The 17551-nt window shown below is 43.2% G+C and overlaps 1 protein-coding gene across 4 annotated transcripts in view; it reads right to left on the reverse strand.

Annotated features, from left to right (window-relative positions):
• Positions 1–2064: 2064 nt before the first annotated feature.
• LOC122813140 (nmrA-like family domain-containing protein 1) overlaps positions 2065–17551 on the reverse strand; it is a 918981-nt gene continuing 903494 nt past the window's right edge. For all 4 annotated transcript variants that reach the window (XM_044085289.1, XM_044085291.1, XM_044085290.1 and 1 more), the window contains one exon: positions 2065–3003. In XM_044085289.1, coding sequence (XP_043941224.1) covers positions 2809–3003 — 195 coding nt within the window. In that variant the 3' untranslated portion in view covers positions 2065–2808. The remainder of the gene's footprint in view (positions 3004–17551) is intronic.

Raw genomic sequence — 17551 nt, forward strand, 5'->3', positions numbered from 1 at the left:
TTCATTAACATCTCTTTTGCCAGCAGAGTGCCTGATGAAGTGCTTCATGATTTTCTGAAATACACCCCATCCATCAATCTTTCATTAATTGTGTGTCCTTCCCCAGAGTCTGTCAGGTCACAGAGCTCTCTGTGAATCTAATCCAGCAGTAGAAATGTGCATTAACCAATCCAGTTACCTACATGATCTGACCTGGCAGTGACGGAGCATCTTAATGCAGAGCAGCCCCACCAATCAATTATCAGCATCCTAAGACTCTGCTCCAGTTCTCTGCATGGTGTCAGTGATTGGCCATCAGAGCCACCCTCACCTCTATCTAACTTTTTTGCACACTTCAGCATCCTGTATTCTTTTTTAATGACTGGTCTGCCATGCCTGTACCCTGCAACTTTCATTGATGGAAGAATATACCTACCACTTAGCCATACCAATGTATGGAGAAGCTTCTAACACTTACAGTCCCTTTAGTGTTCTTCAAAGAAGCCCCCCCCACTCCGTACATTGTTGCTGTTAATGACCAGACAAGACTATCATCCCCCTCTGCTACCCTGTGTACATTTCTAACCCCTTCTGGCCCTTTGCTGCCCAGAGTAACAGACCATCAAACTGCTATCACAGATACGCCATGTCTGACAACTGATTTGCCCCATTACTATGCTAATGAAGTAACAATAATATTCTTCAAGCTTCATACCTCAATGACTTAGTGTTGGGTAACAGAGTCACTGTACTGCCCCAAGCACTTCTCTGTTATTACATTGACACAATAGTCCCTCCTGCTCCATCTCTCCTGGATCCTGTCGGACTCTGTCCATCTAGTTTGCTGTACAGTGGAGCATGATGTTTGCATATCAATCCCACATGCAGATATAGAAATATTACAGTCAGCAGACTAAATCTCAGACAGTATGGTCTTTTCAAATAACTTAATGTAAAGACAAAATGGTCAGGCAAACTATAATTACTACAACATATAATTTATATTTTTTCGTTAACTGACACATTTGTTTATTTCACTTTTCCTCCTCATTGGAGATGATTTGTGCTACAGCTTTAGTTTTAGTATTCTTTTTTACTTTTCTTTGTGAGCTAAGACTTAAATGTGTGTTTGTTTCTGGACCTTGCTTTGCGTGGCCAATACCTTTATCATTTAAACACCCCATTCTCCATTCACATTCTGACCTATATAACTGGCATTGAAGAAGTAGCAGCTTCTGCCCAGGTGTTTGTGTGGCTTACCTCTTTATGACTGCTTGTGTGCCCAGTGTAGTCTCCAGTAATGTCTGTATGACATGCATCTCATAAAATGCCATCATCAGTACAGACACCTGGCTATCTTCTACAAGTCATTCACCGTTTTTTTACATCTTATCTGCCTTTTCCTTTCCCATAAATTTTACTACCACCCAAAGTCTCTATCTTTGCATCCTCACTTTTCATATTTCCCAGTACATGATGTAAAGGGATGGTATTTTATTCATTTGTTTGTTTGTTGGAGGTAACTGGACTAAACCCAGATTACCTTGAGCATAGCCACAGCTAAAGCCTCTATCCCATGAAGCCAGCTATGAATGTTATGGTTTTGGACTGCATTTTCACCTGTCTTGGACAGCAGGACCCTTACATCATCAGCACTGCAATGGAAATACATGGTCTTAAGTAAAACAAAATGTCTAGCCAGGTGACCCACAGAGACGGGTACAGCCCTACCCTTTCATCTTTTTCCCCTTGCATACTTCCACCTTCCATTTGTATACCTTGTATATATTCCTTCTGACAGCTCATATTCACATAGCTGGTGATGGCCCAGGGAAGGCAAACTACATAAAACACATCTCTGCAGATTTTCCACCACCATGAATCATTCTTGTTCATACTCTCTCAGAGCTGGATTAAGTGTTCATAAAGTTACATAATGAGTCAGGTTTGGGCTCAGCATTTCAATGTGCTTATCTCATCCCAAAACTAATAGAGTAAGAACTGGAAAAGAGACGCATAGATATCAATACAGCGGACAATGAAGGACATGAGAAAAGCACAACAAAATGCAACAACTTCATGATGTGTAGCTAAGAACTATTTTATTTTATACGGTTTTCAACACTTTAACAATTTATGCTATAAGTTGCACATTGTACATGCATACAGTGACCTTTACTGTTGAATTAATAATAAATACATAGATTATTTACTTATTTTTCACAGAGGTGAGTGAAGATATGTGATGTTTCATCCTGAAAGTTGTGATGACTCTTTCTTTCTGTGTATACTCACTTTGCTCCTTTTTAAGGCGATCCTTAACTAGGTTGTTTTTCTCCACTCTAGTTAAATATCCACAGTTAACTTTGAAATTCTACTCTGTTTTAGCTTGGAGACATCTGATGCTGTCTGACTGCACACCAAAATAGGATTTATACCTTAGTTGGATACACAAATGCATGACACCTGTATGTCTGTCTGTCTCTCTCTCTATCTAATGAAATAAAAACAAAATAAAATCTGATAGTGAGACTAAGCAAGTTATTGACTTGTTCAACTTTTAAATAAATAAAAAACAAAGGCAGTTAATGTAAATTCTAAAGTAACTATCTGTAATATGACAGTAAATAAATGAGGAATCATATATATCAAATTTTTGTCTGTGTGCGCGTGCACGTGTATGTGTGTGTGTCAATGTATACTTATGTATGTATGCATGTAAGTGTATCACTTTAGTATTCCAGATGCTGCAGAGTGTATTTTTGATAATAATCTGGATATGACATTTAATAACTCACACTCGCACACACATTTGCAGTGACTAATGTACTAGCTGTCGAGGACACTCTGTATCTGTTCCTTGTTTGCTGAAACCCACTGGCTGAATTGCTTAATCCCAGGGTACAGCTCAAGAGTGAGAGCTGCATTCATCTTTTGTGACCCTTTCTTCCAGAATTCAAACATATTTCCCATGTCCTGTGCTCCAGGTTCCCCATTTGTCTCCACAAAAGTGCGGACAGAAATCTAGGAAAAGAAAAAGAGATAAACTGTTAGAACGGCCGCGCGCTCTCGCATACTGAAGCATGTGCGCAACACACACACACACACACACACACACACACACACACACAGTCACATACACACACACACACACACACACACACACACACACACACACACACACACACACACACACACACACACACACACACACACACACACACACACACACACACCACACACACACACACACACACACACACCACACACCACACACACACACACACACACACACACACACACACACACACACACACACACACACACACACACACACACACACACACACACACACACACACACACACACACACACACACACACACACACACTCCAGATAAAATAGATTTTCTCATTAGCTTGAGGTTGTAACTATTTTGAAAAAGCTTATTCCTATAGACATTTGTAACTATGTATTGATTAGTCCATTTGTGTGGCTAGAATATGTGAAGACATGAAGATACTGACAGAAGGCAGTGTTACCTGTGCATCATGCATATCTTTCTTAGATTCTTCCTATTAAATAACACTGCCTTGCATTTTTTCATTAACTTCCTGCAGGTCTTGTCACATGGTAATTGTTTACATTTTGGTTTTGCAGGTGAATAAGTTAATCTTGTTTTGACCGTCAGCATGACACCTGTATAAAAACATGCAAATGTTTCTGAATCCTGTTAGCATAAACTCCCTTCTCCGGACAATAATTTAATTTCCCAGCAAATTTCCTGTGTGGCAAGGGGGCATACACCTTGTAAAAATAAAAGTATATAGTTTCTACTGGTTTTCCTTTTTTTCACCTGTGTAGTGAGCTACTCCTCCCCCACCATAAGTGGAAGATCCCCTAATGCAGAACAATAACAGTGAAAAACAGAAGGTGTAATTCCTGCAGTAAAACAGTGACTAGAGAAAGTTACTATCATGTTGTTTAAAGAATGTTTGCAGGAGGGAAACTACCTGTACCCCTGAGCACAGAGGTTGTGTCTCCTACACGTATACAACCTGTATAAACTAACTCCAAGGTTTCTGAATTCTCAAGTGGTAGAGGAGTACTCAGAGGTGCAGTAACCCAGGAATTAGTACATATTCCCCTATAACTGCTCTAATAGCCTTGTAATTCTAAGAGTCACAATTACAGTCTCTAGAAATACCATGGGGGAGCCAAGTGTGTTCATAGAAATGAGCAAAGGTGGACTAACAAGATCTCTGCTGCTTAAAGCCTTGCTGCAACCTGTCTGAGAATAGATATTATTAACAGCTTCTCAGGTGTAACTTTCACCTGGACAGAAACTTTCTGAGCCCATCTCTGTGCAAACAAACCATCATTACCTTCCTCCAATCCTGTGGCGTTACTTTGCTTTCTAATACAAGTCTGTTTGCTTTATCAGTTTAGCGCTAGCACACACGTACTATGGGTAATTAGCGTTAGCCAGCCTCATCTTCGACTAGCCTCAGTATTCCCAGCCATCACATCTCTGCCTCAAGTCACAATCATCATGTCCTTGTGTGACATAACTAGTAATGATCCATCCCTCCAGTTGACAATAAAGGGAAAACTATACTGATTTATTTTTCAAGTCCAGCCTTCAATACTTGCTTCCTTGCAATATTCAGGTGCCTTTAGTCACTGGCCCCACACCATGTAGTTTTAAAGGAGGCTGGTCGATTCAAAGCAAGGAGGACTTGCAGGAAACAACTGAAGGGGTGGACTAATTAGGATGCAATGGGGCCAGATTATGGCAGGGTCAGCCTTGAGCTTGGTTACAATTTTACATAAATTCTTGGTCATGCACATTGCTGCACATGCTATACAGCCTTTCAGTATTGGTCATCCTTTTTGGTGTATATATATATATATATATATATATATATATCAGGGCTACTCTAAGAAATAGTTCATTTCAGACCTATAAGGCAGTGAAAGCCATTTTACTGGCAGTAGTGGTGCATACCTCATATGTCTGTGTCCAAATTTTAAAACAAAAGAATGGCTTCAGTGACGTATTTCAGTTTGTTTCACTCAAACATGTATTAATCCTACCAAGCCAGATAATTATAATCATTATCATCATCATTAACCCCCCCTTTCCCATTTTTGTACATGGGGTCGGGGTGTCATGTCAACTGTCACCATCTCTTTCTCTGTCCAATGCCACTGTCCTACCGTCTTCGACACTCATGCCTGACTGTCACAGGTCTTTTCTCACACAATCCATCCATCTCTTTGTTGGATGCCCTTGTTTTCTCTTGCTTTCTTCCCGTCTGTCCAAAATTTTCTTCACCAGATTGTCTTTGACTTTTCTGCACAATTGCCTGAACCACCATAATCTGTTCACTTTGATATTTTCTGCAATTGGAGCTACTTTGGCAGCTGCTCTTCTTTCTTCATTTCTTCATCCATCCAACAGTGCACATCTCCATATATCTCAGGAACTTCACCTATATCACCTCCAGCTTCCATAACAGCACTGCCTTTACTGCCCAGGTTTCTGTACCATACAGTAGTACTGGTCACACCACTGTTTTGTACACCTTACTTTTCAGCTTCTTTGGCATTCTTCTGTCATATACTACACCTGATACTCTGTGCCAGTTGGCTGCAGCCTTTCTGATTCTAGCTTTGACCTCCTCTTTCAGCTTTCTCTTCTTCTCAACCACCCCTCCTAGATAACTGAAGATGTTAACCTGGTCCACTATTTTCCCTTCTATCTCAATTCTCAGCTTCTTCTGATTTCCCCATTTGCTTCTGTTACAACTGTCTTATCTGTGCCCAGTTTCATTTCATATACCTTCAGTTTTGTATTCCATTCTCCTATCCTTTGCTGAATTTTCTCAGAGCCTACCTGTAATGCAACATCATCAGTATACAGCAACTTTGTTGATCTGTCCCCTTGACCTGTTTGCTAATCCATCACCAGTATGAAAAGCAGTGGGCTCAGAGATGAACCCTGATGCACACCAGCTCCAATTCGGAACCCCTTTATGAGACCAAGTACTGTTTGTACTTGAGTCATTGGGTCCTTGTACATAGATTGCACTAAAATATCAATGTTTCTGGGACTGTGAACCACCACAGGACTGCCCATATCAGCTTACCTTAGGACTTTGTCATATACTTTCTCCATGTCTAGGAATGCCAGTTAGACTCTTTCCTCATCTCTACCTTCTTCTCATCTATCTGTTTCACTGCAAAATCTGGTCAATTGTGCTGGATCCTGATCTGAACCTGAACTGCTAATCATCTCCCATCTTACTTTCTACTACTCTGCGTATTCATTTATCAATCAACCTCTCCGGAACCTTCATTCATTGTGACAGGAGTTTGATACCTCTGTACTGCGCACAGGTGTGAATGTCCCCATTTTATTCTTTTATACTGACACTAGTTTGCTTTTTCTCCAGCCATCTGGAATATTCCTTTCTCTCCACACTACTATGAGTACCTTAAGGAGCCATTTCTCCCCTGTGTCACCCAACATCTTTATCATATCTGCTCTGACCTCATCTGAGCCTGCTGTTTTCCCTGACTTCATCTCCCTTAGTGTTGTTCTTACTTCCTCTATGGTGGACTCCTCCTCTTTTTTCATCATAGGCTGTGTCTGGGGCAGTTCAGCTTCTGTGTTTTTTTGTTTTTTTTTTCATTCAGAAGCTGCTGAAAGTATTCCTTCCATTTGCCTTTGATGTCCTGCGCACTGGTGAGTACGTGTTGCTGGCATCCCTTATGACAAATGTCTGACTATCTTCTTTATATTTCTGTGTTTGCCTTGCAACTTGATATTGTTTCTTTGTGCCATCTACTGAGTCAATTTCCAGAAGGCGGTAGATTGCCTCTGATGTCTTGTTCTTTGCTATTGCAACTCCTTTCTTAGACTTTTTGTTAGCCAACCAGTATTTCTTCCTGCCTGGTGAGTCGTTTCTATCGCCCACTTTTTCTGCAATTCTTTCTTATGTTGATGACTTCCTGGACTTGTGCATTCCACCACCAACTTTCTTTACATACCTTATTTCCATACCTGGCTTAGCCGAATATCTGTTCTGCAATCCTCACAAATGCTGTTGTGTAGCACTCCCATACTTCTTCAAATCCATCTGTTACCTCTGCTTCTTGAGCTGCTAGAGTAATTCCTTGAACTGTTGTGCTTTCTCTCCATTTAATTTTCAGGTCTTCAGCCTTCTGTCTGTTGACCTTAGAGCCTTCTCTGACTACTGTTTGCAGCCGATTGTGGTAACCAGTGGTTTATGTTGTGGGCTGACTGTTTTACTGGGGATGTCTGCATTCACTGATTCTTCCCCAGTGCCCTTTCCTTACTAGGTTGAAGTCTACCTGAGTTGCATGCCAGCCACGCTTGTATGTTATCTTTGACTGTCTCTCTTGCTGTACCATGTATGCCACCATCAAGCCATTTGTCAGGCAGTAGTCTAGAATGGCCTCTCCTTCTTTATTCCTGTTGTCCCACCCATGTGGACCAAGACAGTCCTCAGATCCAGTTCTGTCTGTCCCAATATGTGCATTCAGGTCACCCATTATCAACATCAAGTCATGTTGTCCTGTTTTATCTAGTAGGTCCTGTAACTGCTGCCTGGATGCAATATTTTCCTCACTGTCACAACCCTGGTGTGGGGCATAGTCTGAGATTATGAATACTACCCTATCCTTACATTTAAGTTTGATTGTCATGAGTCTTTCACTGATTCTGCTGACATCCTTCACTGTCTTCTAAAGCCTCTCCCTTACAATTCCCATGCCATTTCTAGCCTGTCCTCCACCTGAGTAGGAGACTCAGGATCTCAAGCCAAGTGGCTTTGCTGCACTGTCCTTCCATTTTATCTCCTAGATACACAGGATGTCCAGCATCCTCTTTACCATCATATCATCCACTTCCAAGCTCCATCCTGTCAGTGAACCTACACTGAGTGTAGCAATTCTTACCAAGTCAGATAAATGACTGTTTATAAACAAATAATAGATTCATAGGTTCATAGGTATGTACTAGGCTATCGGCCGAAGGGCCTATGTAAGCCTAGCCAACAAGGTTTCCTGGCTTACGCCACCCAAGAAAGTTATTTTCCTGTGCCACTGTCAAGCAGCGATACAGAAGTGATCCCTGGGGTATATTTCCTATTTCCCATCCACTCATCAAGATTTTTCTTGAAGAGTGCTAATGAAGAACTTTGCTTCACATAGATGGGTAGCCTGTTCCAGAGTATGGGAAGTCACTGGGACAGGAATCTATCCCTCCAGCATGTCCTGTTTATTGTGGTGACAAGGTTTAGGTCCCTAGGGCATGTAGCTCTGAGGAATTGGGATTTCATTAGGTGCAGCATGTCCAACAGCTCTGGGTTTGACATGGCTTTATATGTTAGGCAGAGATCATCTCAAAGTAGCGATATGAAGGAAACAACCAGGTTCTCTCACCACGAAACTGTGTGAAATAACAATGTGTCCAATACGGACTGAAGCTCACATGAAGTGTAGCGGCAAAGTAGTAAAAACTGAAGCAACAGCTTCACTGGTTCAGTATGCAGTAAGCTTCAATGAGCAGTAAGCCATAGAGTACAACATAAAATCATTAGATCAGGAACCACAAATTCACTTTGTTGAATAACAGAAAATCCAGTATACGAAGACCAAAACGTTTATTGTAAGCGCTTTCGCGTGGTCACCACCACGCTTCATCAGACAACACAATTAAAATTCAAGCCATGTATTTATACTAATAAATCTAAAAAGGCGCCAAATTAAAGCAAACAATTCAAGCAATTTTCTAATTAAGAAGTTAATACAAACTTAATTGAAGAAGTTTTTTGAATGCTGCATTCCATTTATAGAAACCTGGATACTTCAGGAACACTTTACTGTGTTTACTAAAATGTTCGTATACCATACTGTAGCTATTAGTCAATACATTTTTAAAACCCTGTGAGTTAAAGCTAGCGACGAATGCTTTCATAAACATTAAAATTGAATTAAACTAAAGTGGATTAAGCCACCTAATATAAAAAGGGGGTTAGCACATTTAAAACATTTAAAACACATACAAATTCAGAACATATTATATTACATTAACATAAATATAAGGCTTACTATATTGTATTATACTACAGGTTATTCTATTGCAATGTGGTGTATGAGTGAATGAATGAATAAATGAATAAATAGATAGATTAAATAAACAGTTGAATGAATAACTAATGTTAGGCAGAGATCATCTCAAAGTAGCGATATGCTACGGAGTAAAGCTGGAGTTTTTTGAGACGGTCAGTGTAGGGCATTTATTTGAGGCCAGTAATCCTCTTTGCGAGGTACTTCTGTGGCCTTTCCAGCTGCTGCAGATGTCTTGTGAAGTACATTCCAAAAGGGGCGTTGTACTCTATAATGGGTCTAATGAGTGTCGAGTAGAGGGGAACAATAACCTCCTTTTTCCTGGATGAGAACCCTTTTATAATGAGGTACGCCATGTAGAAGGACTTCCTGACTACTGTGGTGATGTGACTATCAAAGGACATTCTACTGTCCACCTGGGTCCTTAGGTCTCTTATCACATATTTGGTGTTAAGTAGACTGCTGCCTATGTGGTAGTTCATGGGTACAGAGTTTTTAACAAAGGGGATGACACCGCACTTTTTGGTATTGAGTTTGAGGCCACGGCTCTGACACCAGGCATCTGTCTCAGCGAGGCCTTTCTGTAGGATGTCCACATCATTTGGGGACTTGACAATGGCTCCTACTTTACAGTCATCTGCAAACTTCATTACCCAGAGGCCTTCTGTGTTAGCCTGTACTTCAGAGAGGTAGATACCAAACAGGAGAGGTCCCAGGACGGAACCCTGTGGTACTCCATTTGTCAATGGTTTGAGGTCAGACTTGGGGTCTGCAACTTTTACAGTTAGGGTTCTGTCAGTGTGCTAGCTGGCAACCCATCTTGTGATGTAGGGATTTATACCTAGTTTAGTGAGTTTAGCTGTAATTGCAGAATGGGGGATGGTGTCGAAAGCCTTGGCAAGGTCAAGATAGGCTGTGTGAACCACCTTACCCTCATCTACGGCTTTGGTGACTGCCTCAAAGAAGTTGATCAGGTTCAGTAGGCATGATCTGCCTTTCACAAACCTGAACTGGGTGGGATCCAGAGTTTGGAGGTTACCAATGTCTTTGTTTATGAGTTCCATGATGATACGTTCCATGGCCTTGCAGACCAGGCTCGTCAGGCTAATAGGGCGATAGTTCCCGGGATCTGTGGTGGCTCCCCCTTTGTGGAGTGGGATAAATGTTGCTGTGTACCATTCAGTGGACACAAAGCCTGATGCAAGGCTATTATTGAACATGGTGCTTAGGTGGGGAGCCAGCTCATTCTGAAGTTCATGTAAAACACTGCCTGGGATGTTGTCCAGTCCCATGGATGCTGTGTTTTTGGCTTTAGAGAGTCCAGCTTTTACCTGCATAGTTGTGATTACAGGGACTCTGCATTCTTCCTGTATAGATATGGGCCCTTTAGGGGGGGGGGGGTAAAGTTAGCACTGAACCTATCTGCCAGGATGTTGGCAATATCAGTTTTTTCAGTAATTTTCATGCCATTGTGCTGTAACTCAGAGCAGATCTGGGTGTTGCCATCGAGATTCTTGACATAGCTATAGAATGCTTTGTGATTGTCCTTAGAATTAGTGGTGAATTTGCTTTCGTAGCTAGCTAGCTTTGGAGGATCTTATAAGGGATCTCAGCTTCTTACTGAGGCTGACCAGGGAGCTCCTCCACTCATGGGATTTTTCTCTCTTTTGCAACAGTTTCTTCCTTCTGTTGTACAATTTGTTTATGGCAGGGGACCACCAGATTGGCTTCCTTTTTTTGGAGGATAGCATCTTGGTTCTGTTGGGATAGCACGATCCATGCACTCGTGTAAGTGCTTATAGAGTGCATTTGTGTAGGATTCAGCAGTTGTAACTGTATTGTCCATCTGCATGGGTGTCATGAAGTTCACCACTTCTTTCTTAAGGAGCATGAAGTTGGCTTTCGAGAAAAGTTTTTACCGTGGTTTCCTGAATGGGGGGTTGGGGTGGGATGTGGATATCAAGGGTGATCAGCTTATGGTCGGATCGGACCAACAAGGAGTTGACGTCAGGTGTGGAATACCGGTCACTCATGTTGGTAATGACTAGGTCTAGGATATTATTGCCCCAGGTGGGGGTGTGTATAAGTTGATCCAGGACATTGGAGTTTATGAATTCCAGAAAACGTTGAGCTAAGGAGTTGGTACACGAGTAGTTTTCCCAGTTAATGGTGGGGTAGTTGAAGTCGCCCGTTATTAGCTTGTTTGGTTGAACCCTAATATTTTGCAGTACATCAAGAAAAGAGGAGTGGGAATCCTGGGGCATGGTGGGGGATCTGTGGTTGCTCCCTTGCTCTCCAAGTCCCCAATAAGACTCCCCACTGGCACAGTTATAGGGTCCAGATCTCAGCCTAGCTGGCAAGCTAGCCTCCAGTACCCTCTCTGTCCAACCAGTGCTTTGTGTCCCTGCCCAGGTAGCTGACACACCACACACACACTTTGAAAAGAGGTTATACAACCACACAGATCCTCCTTGGAAAAAGGATGGCACAGCTGTGCCTCTTTACCCAGGCTATACGGTAGTTAATTACTGCCACCACCAGCTAAGAAATATCAGCTACTCAAAGGCCCTTAAAAGGGTGTCCCATTATTACTGTGCAATATTATTATCCAATGGCAGTATGAGTAACAGTCAAGGCTTACTTTAGAGTGGCCTATTACAATAACCTCTACAAATATTTAATAATAAATAATTAAAACACAAGACAAGACTACTACACCACAGAGATATCTAAGAGTTCAGAGATCACACAGAAACTTAAAATAATACAGTAGGACAGATCTGATTTCAAAGAAAAATACCTAATTAATCTTTACTAGCTTTAACTATTCCTACAAGAAATCACAGTGCTTAAACTTACATGTGAGCACAAGGCAGAGTGCTGATAAGTTAGATGTCCAAAGTCAAAATGCTCTCTGGTCTCTTGAGAGAAATAGTCTTTTAAACATTACTAACAAACATGTCTCTAAGGCCCTCCCAAAATTACATCATTTTTGACACTTAGGTTTTTCCAGTATTCATATTGCATCATCTTAATACCTGGTCTGAGTTCTCAGGACACAAGCAGCATTATTTAGCAATCTAACACCTCCTCAAAACTTACAACAATACAAGGAATTTCATATGTATATTCTAACAGAAACTAGAGCAATAAAGCACCTTCCACATGTAAATTCTGGTCTTAAATTTTAGCCTTAAAACAATGGGCATGAAACCTTCATCCAGCCGCACTGGAGCCGAATTCTAATATGAAAGGATCACAATATGCTTCACTGGGCCAGTAGAGTGCAATGTTGTCACATATTTTGCAGTTCCACATTTCACTGTATTCTTTTACACTCAAGAAACATGCCTGTATTTTACATTTATTTACCAAATGCCAGAATTATATATCAAATTCTATTTGACTAGGCTGGCAGCCTTCGCACATCTCTCCCCAATTGTCACATCTCTTCCCCCCTGGGGAACTCAAGCAAGTTTTTCAAGTGCCCCTTGAGAAACATCGCTTGAGAGTGTCAGGTCTATCTGGGTGTACCTCAACCCGTTCCCTGTCTTGCAAGCCCATCTGCATTGGCATTGCTACTCCCACTGCAGTGCTGCCCTGACATATCATATGCTTTCAACCCCAGACTCCATCTTAGCAACTTGGCATTTTGCTGACTGGCTCTGTTTAACCATGTTAGAGGGTTGCGATCTATCATCACAGTGAATTTTCTTCCATACAGATAAGGCTGAAGTTTTTGTAGAGCCCACACTATGGCTAGACATTGCTTTTCTACCACTGCATAGCATTCCTCCCTGGGTTGGAGCCTATGACTGAGGTAAACCACTGGGTGCTCTTCTCCCTCTGACAAAATCTGGCTAAGTACAGCCCCCACCCCATAGTTTGAAGCATCCACCTGCACAACAAATTATTTGCTATAGTCTGGACTGGCTAACACAGGGGGTCCTCCCAAAGCTTCCTTACGCTTCTGAAATGCCTGCTCATATGCTGGGGTCCACACTACCTTATCTGGCCTGTTCTTCCTTGTCAGGTCTGTGAGGGGAGCAGCTATGGTACTATAATTGGGAACAAACTCTCTGTAGTACCCTGCTGTCCCTAAGAATGCCCTCACCTGCTTTTTGGTAAAAGGTGCAGGCCATGCCTGAATGGCTTCCACTTTGGCAGGTTCTGGCCTTATCGTACCACTCCCCACTCTATGTCCTAAGTAGAAGACCTCTGCCATACCCACCTGACATTTTCTCGGCTTAATGGTCAACCCTGCCCTCTGTAGTCTGCCCAGCACCTCCCTGACATGCTGAAGGTGCTCTTGCCGAAATGGCTGTAGATAGCAATATCATCAATGTAAGCAAAGGCAAACCCTCCTGCTCATGCTAAGATATGATCTACCGGCCTCTGGAAAGTCGCTGGGGTATTCTTCATCCCAAAGGGCATCTTTGTGAACTCGTACAAGCCAAAAGGTGGCACAAAGGCTGACTTCTCTCTAGCACTAGGAGTCAAGGGCATCTGCCAGTAACCCTTGGTAAGATCAATGGTTGTAAGATACTTAGCCCCACCCAGCTGCTCTAGGGCCTCATCTGTCCTAGGCATGGGGTAAGCATCTGCCTCTGTGTGACTATTTAATTTCCTGTAATCTACACAGAACCAGGTGCTGCCATCCTTCTTTGGCACCAACACCACTGGCGAGACCCAGGGACTGTCACACTCTTGAATCACCCTTAGTTCCAACATCTCCTGTACCTCTTCCCTCAGAGTCTGTTTGACTCTCTCAGGCACCCTATAAGGGGCCTGCCTGATAGGCCTTTGGGGTCCTGTATCCACCTGGTGCTGCACCAGGTGGGTGCTCCCTGGTTTCCCAGTGAACATGCCCCCAAACCCCTGCAACACTGCTCAGATTTCTCGAACCTGGGTAGGAGATAGATGCTGGGACATTGCTACCCCTTCCACTGAGGTGTCAGCCCGAGTCTCACTGAGGAGATCAGTCACAAGATCTCTCTCAGACTCCTCCTGCAATCCACTACAAATGCTCAGCACAAGGGTCACCCTATCATGGTAAGGTTTCATCATGTTAACATGGTACAATTTGTGCCTCTGCTGTCTGCCTAGCACTTCCACCATGTAGTTAACATCACTTACCTTTCTTACCACCTTATAGGGTCCCTCCCAAGCTGCTTGCAGCTTGTTGTGTCTGACAGGAATGAGAACCATTACCTGCTGCCCTACAGCATGCTCTCTAGCTCGAGCATTCCTGTCATACCACACCTTTTTCTGTTGTTTTGCTTCTGCCAGGTTCTCCTGGGCCAAGCCCATGAGTTCCCTGAGCCTTGTCCTGAGTTTTGGGACATATGCCACAACAGACTCCTTGTGAGACTCACACTCACCTTCCCACTCATCTCGAATTAAATCTAGAGGTCCCCTCACCCTATGCCCATACAGCAACTCAAAGGGTGAAAGACCTGTGGATTCCTGGGAAACCTCTCTGTAAGCAAACAACAGATGGGGCAAATATTTGTCCCACTCCTCCCTCTTAAACTGATCTGCAAATGCCTGTAGTATGGACTTGATTGTAGAGTTTAACCTCTCAACAAGACCATTAATCTGGGGATGGTAGGGGTGGTTTTCATGTGCTTCACCCCACATGACTTCCACAGACAAGCCAGCAAGTCTGACATAAAATTAGAGCCTCTGTCAGACAGTATTTCCTTTGGGAAACCTACACTGCTGAAAATCTCTAGCAAAGCATTTGCCACCTTCTTGGCCTCAGTGGAGGACAAAGCCACTGCCTCAGGGTATCGTGTAGTATAATCTACAATCACTAGGATATACTTTTTCCCTGTGGAACTTGGGTACTCAGAGGACCCACAATATCCATAGCTACCCTCTGAAATGGCTCCTCAATCATAGGCAAAGGCATCAAAGGCGCTCTCACGTTGTCTCCTGCCTTGCCTACCTTTTGGCACTGCTCACAGGTCCTGCAGTACCCTGTTACATCTCTGGAAATTCCAGGCCAATAGAAGTTTTGCATAATACGCCACTTTGTATGTTTTATACCCATATGACCTGCAAAGGGAATATCATGGGCTATGGCTAGAAGCACCAGACGGTAAGCGCTAGGCACTACCAACTGCTGTACACTCTCACCTTCTCGCCCTCCCTCAGGGGTCCACTCTCTGTACAGTAACCTTTTGTTCCAGTACTCAGATTCCCCCTTCACTTAAGAATCAGGTGCCTCTCTAACTACCTGCCTCAGGCCTTGCAATGTGGGGTCTGAGAGCTGAGCCTGTCTCAAGTCTTTCCTTGTAACCCTTCCCAGCTCCCCTTCCACAGGATGTCTGGCATCCTCTGACAGCGGTACCTCACTGTCAGCCTAGGTACTACTACTCACCTCTAGCTTTGCAGTTACCCTGCCCAAGGGAACATCAGTACCCACAAGTAGCTGTGGCTCACATTCAGTCTCACTGCTACAGCATAGCTCACTCCCTGAAGTAACCACCTCAGCAGTCCTGACTGCAAGTATGCAGTCTGTCAGCTACCAGACCCACATGCTTGTCTCCTAGCCTCACTGCATGTAACTACATAAGTACATAGTACTGCCTCATCCAAATGCTTCCCTCTCAGGACATCTACTGGATGGTAGTTCCATACCCCTGTTGTCTCAATACAACACACTGTTGTCATTTTGTCTTTACCACTTACTGGCTCCCTCACCTTTGGTTCCCCACCTTGCCTCCGTGGACATCTGTATGCCACATGGCCCCACTGGTCATTCAAAACATTTAACCCTAGCTCCTGAACGTGTACCTGGACTAGTGGCTTCCCATGCTACTGGCTGATTCTGTTGGGGCAGTCTGTGCTGCCCACCATGGGTTCCTTTAGTCCCATGAGTAGTACTGGGGGTCCCTTTCCTGTGCAGGGCTGCCCTGCTTGCTAGGTATAGGTTTCCCTTCTTCCCCAACTCCTCTGAAGTAGCACACTGTTTATCAGCTATCCAGATCCTCATGTCCTCAGGCAAAGTGCTAAGGGCTTGTTCCCTTACCAAAAGGTCTGCCAGCCCTTCAAAACTGGTGACCTGACATCCACTCACCCAGCTATGAAAATAAGTGCTCAGTTCAACAACATATTCACATACATTTTCATCTGCCTTGCGTCTATGTTCACAAAACCTTTTCCTATACATTTCAGGTGTTAGCTTAAAACATTCCAACAAGTGTCTTTTTACAGCAATATAATCAAAATAGTCAGCGTCATGCATTTTTGCTAAAGAAGTTACAGCTTTACCATGTAGTAAGGGGGTCAGGAACCATACCCAGAGCCCTTGATCAACTTCATTCTGTTTATATAACCGCTCAAACATATGAATGAAGCTATCAAAATTGTCCCCCTCTTTAAACTGTGGAAGACATTTACCAACCTTTTGTGCTTCTAGGGTCCAGTTATTCCCTTCCCCATTACCTCCATGACTCTGGTGAAGAGTCAGCATTTCCCCTCTCATGCCTCCTCTGCCGTTCATTTTCCTGAGCTTGTAGAGTCCTCATTTTCTCATCTGCTTCTAGTTCTATATGCCTGGCCTCCAACTCAAGTCTCTTTAGCTCCAGTTGGATTTTTAAGTCCACTGCAGAAAGGTTGAGCTGTCTATTCTCTGAGGATATTGTATCTCCATTGTCAGTCTGATTGTCCTCCAGGCTGCTGTTTTCTGATGCAGCTGTAACCAAGGCTGCAATCAGGTCTGCTTTAGTCAGGTTTCCATGAACCAGTCCCCTAGCCTGGCACATCTCCGCCAGCTGGTTCCTTGTCACCTTTCCATACTCTTCTGCTGACATGCTGCCTGCTCACCCTGACTAACACTAAGCTAACAAAAGAAATAAAACCATTGTGATCTGAACTCTGAGTATACACTGCATGGCTATTTTACAGTACAAAACACTTTTGAAGATCAATGTACATAAGCTACAGGAATTTGCTCTACCTCACACCACTACAAGTCAATTAGTATGTGAAGTAGATCTCACCACTGCCAAACACTTGTGACAACTGTGCCCTGGCCCAGCAAGCAAGGAGCCTCAATTCTCACCAATAAAACCAGGGAGGTTGTCTCATAGAAGAGGAAAGAATAACTAATACACACAACACAGTAAAGTACAATTTCCCTAAAGGCACACAGAGATCACAGTCAGTCTGGGGCTGGTTGATCCCTTGCTCTCCAGATCCCCAATAAGACTCCCCACTGGCACAGTTATAGGGTCCAGATCTCAGCCTAGCTGGCAAGCTAGCCTCCAGTACCCTCTCTGTCCAACCAGTGCTTCATGTCCCTGCCCAGGTAGCTGACACACCACACACACACACACACTTTGAGAAGAGGTTATACAACCACACAAACCTTCCTGGGAAAAAGGCTGTCACAGGTTCTCCAGCT

Source organism: Protopterus annectens, chromosome 10.part0 (genome assembly GCF_019279795.1).
Source record: "Protopterus annectens isolate FY-2018-M chromosome 10.part0, PAN1.0, whole genome shotgun sequence".
Taxonomy (NCBI): domain Eukaryota; kingdom Metazoa; phylum Chordata; order Ceratodontiformes; family Protopteridae; genus Protopterus; species Protopterus annectens.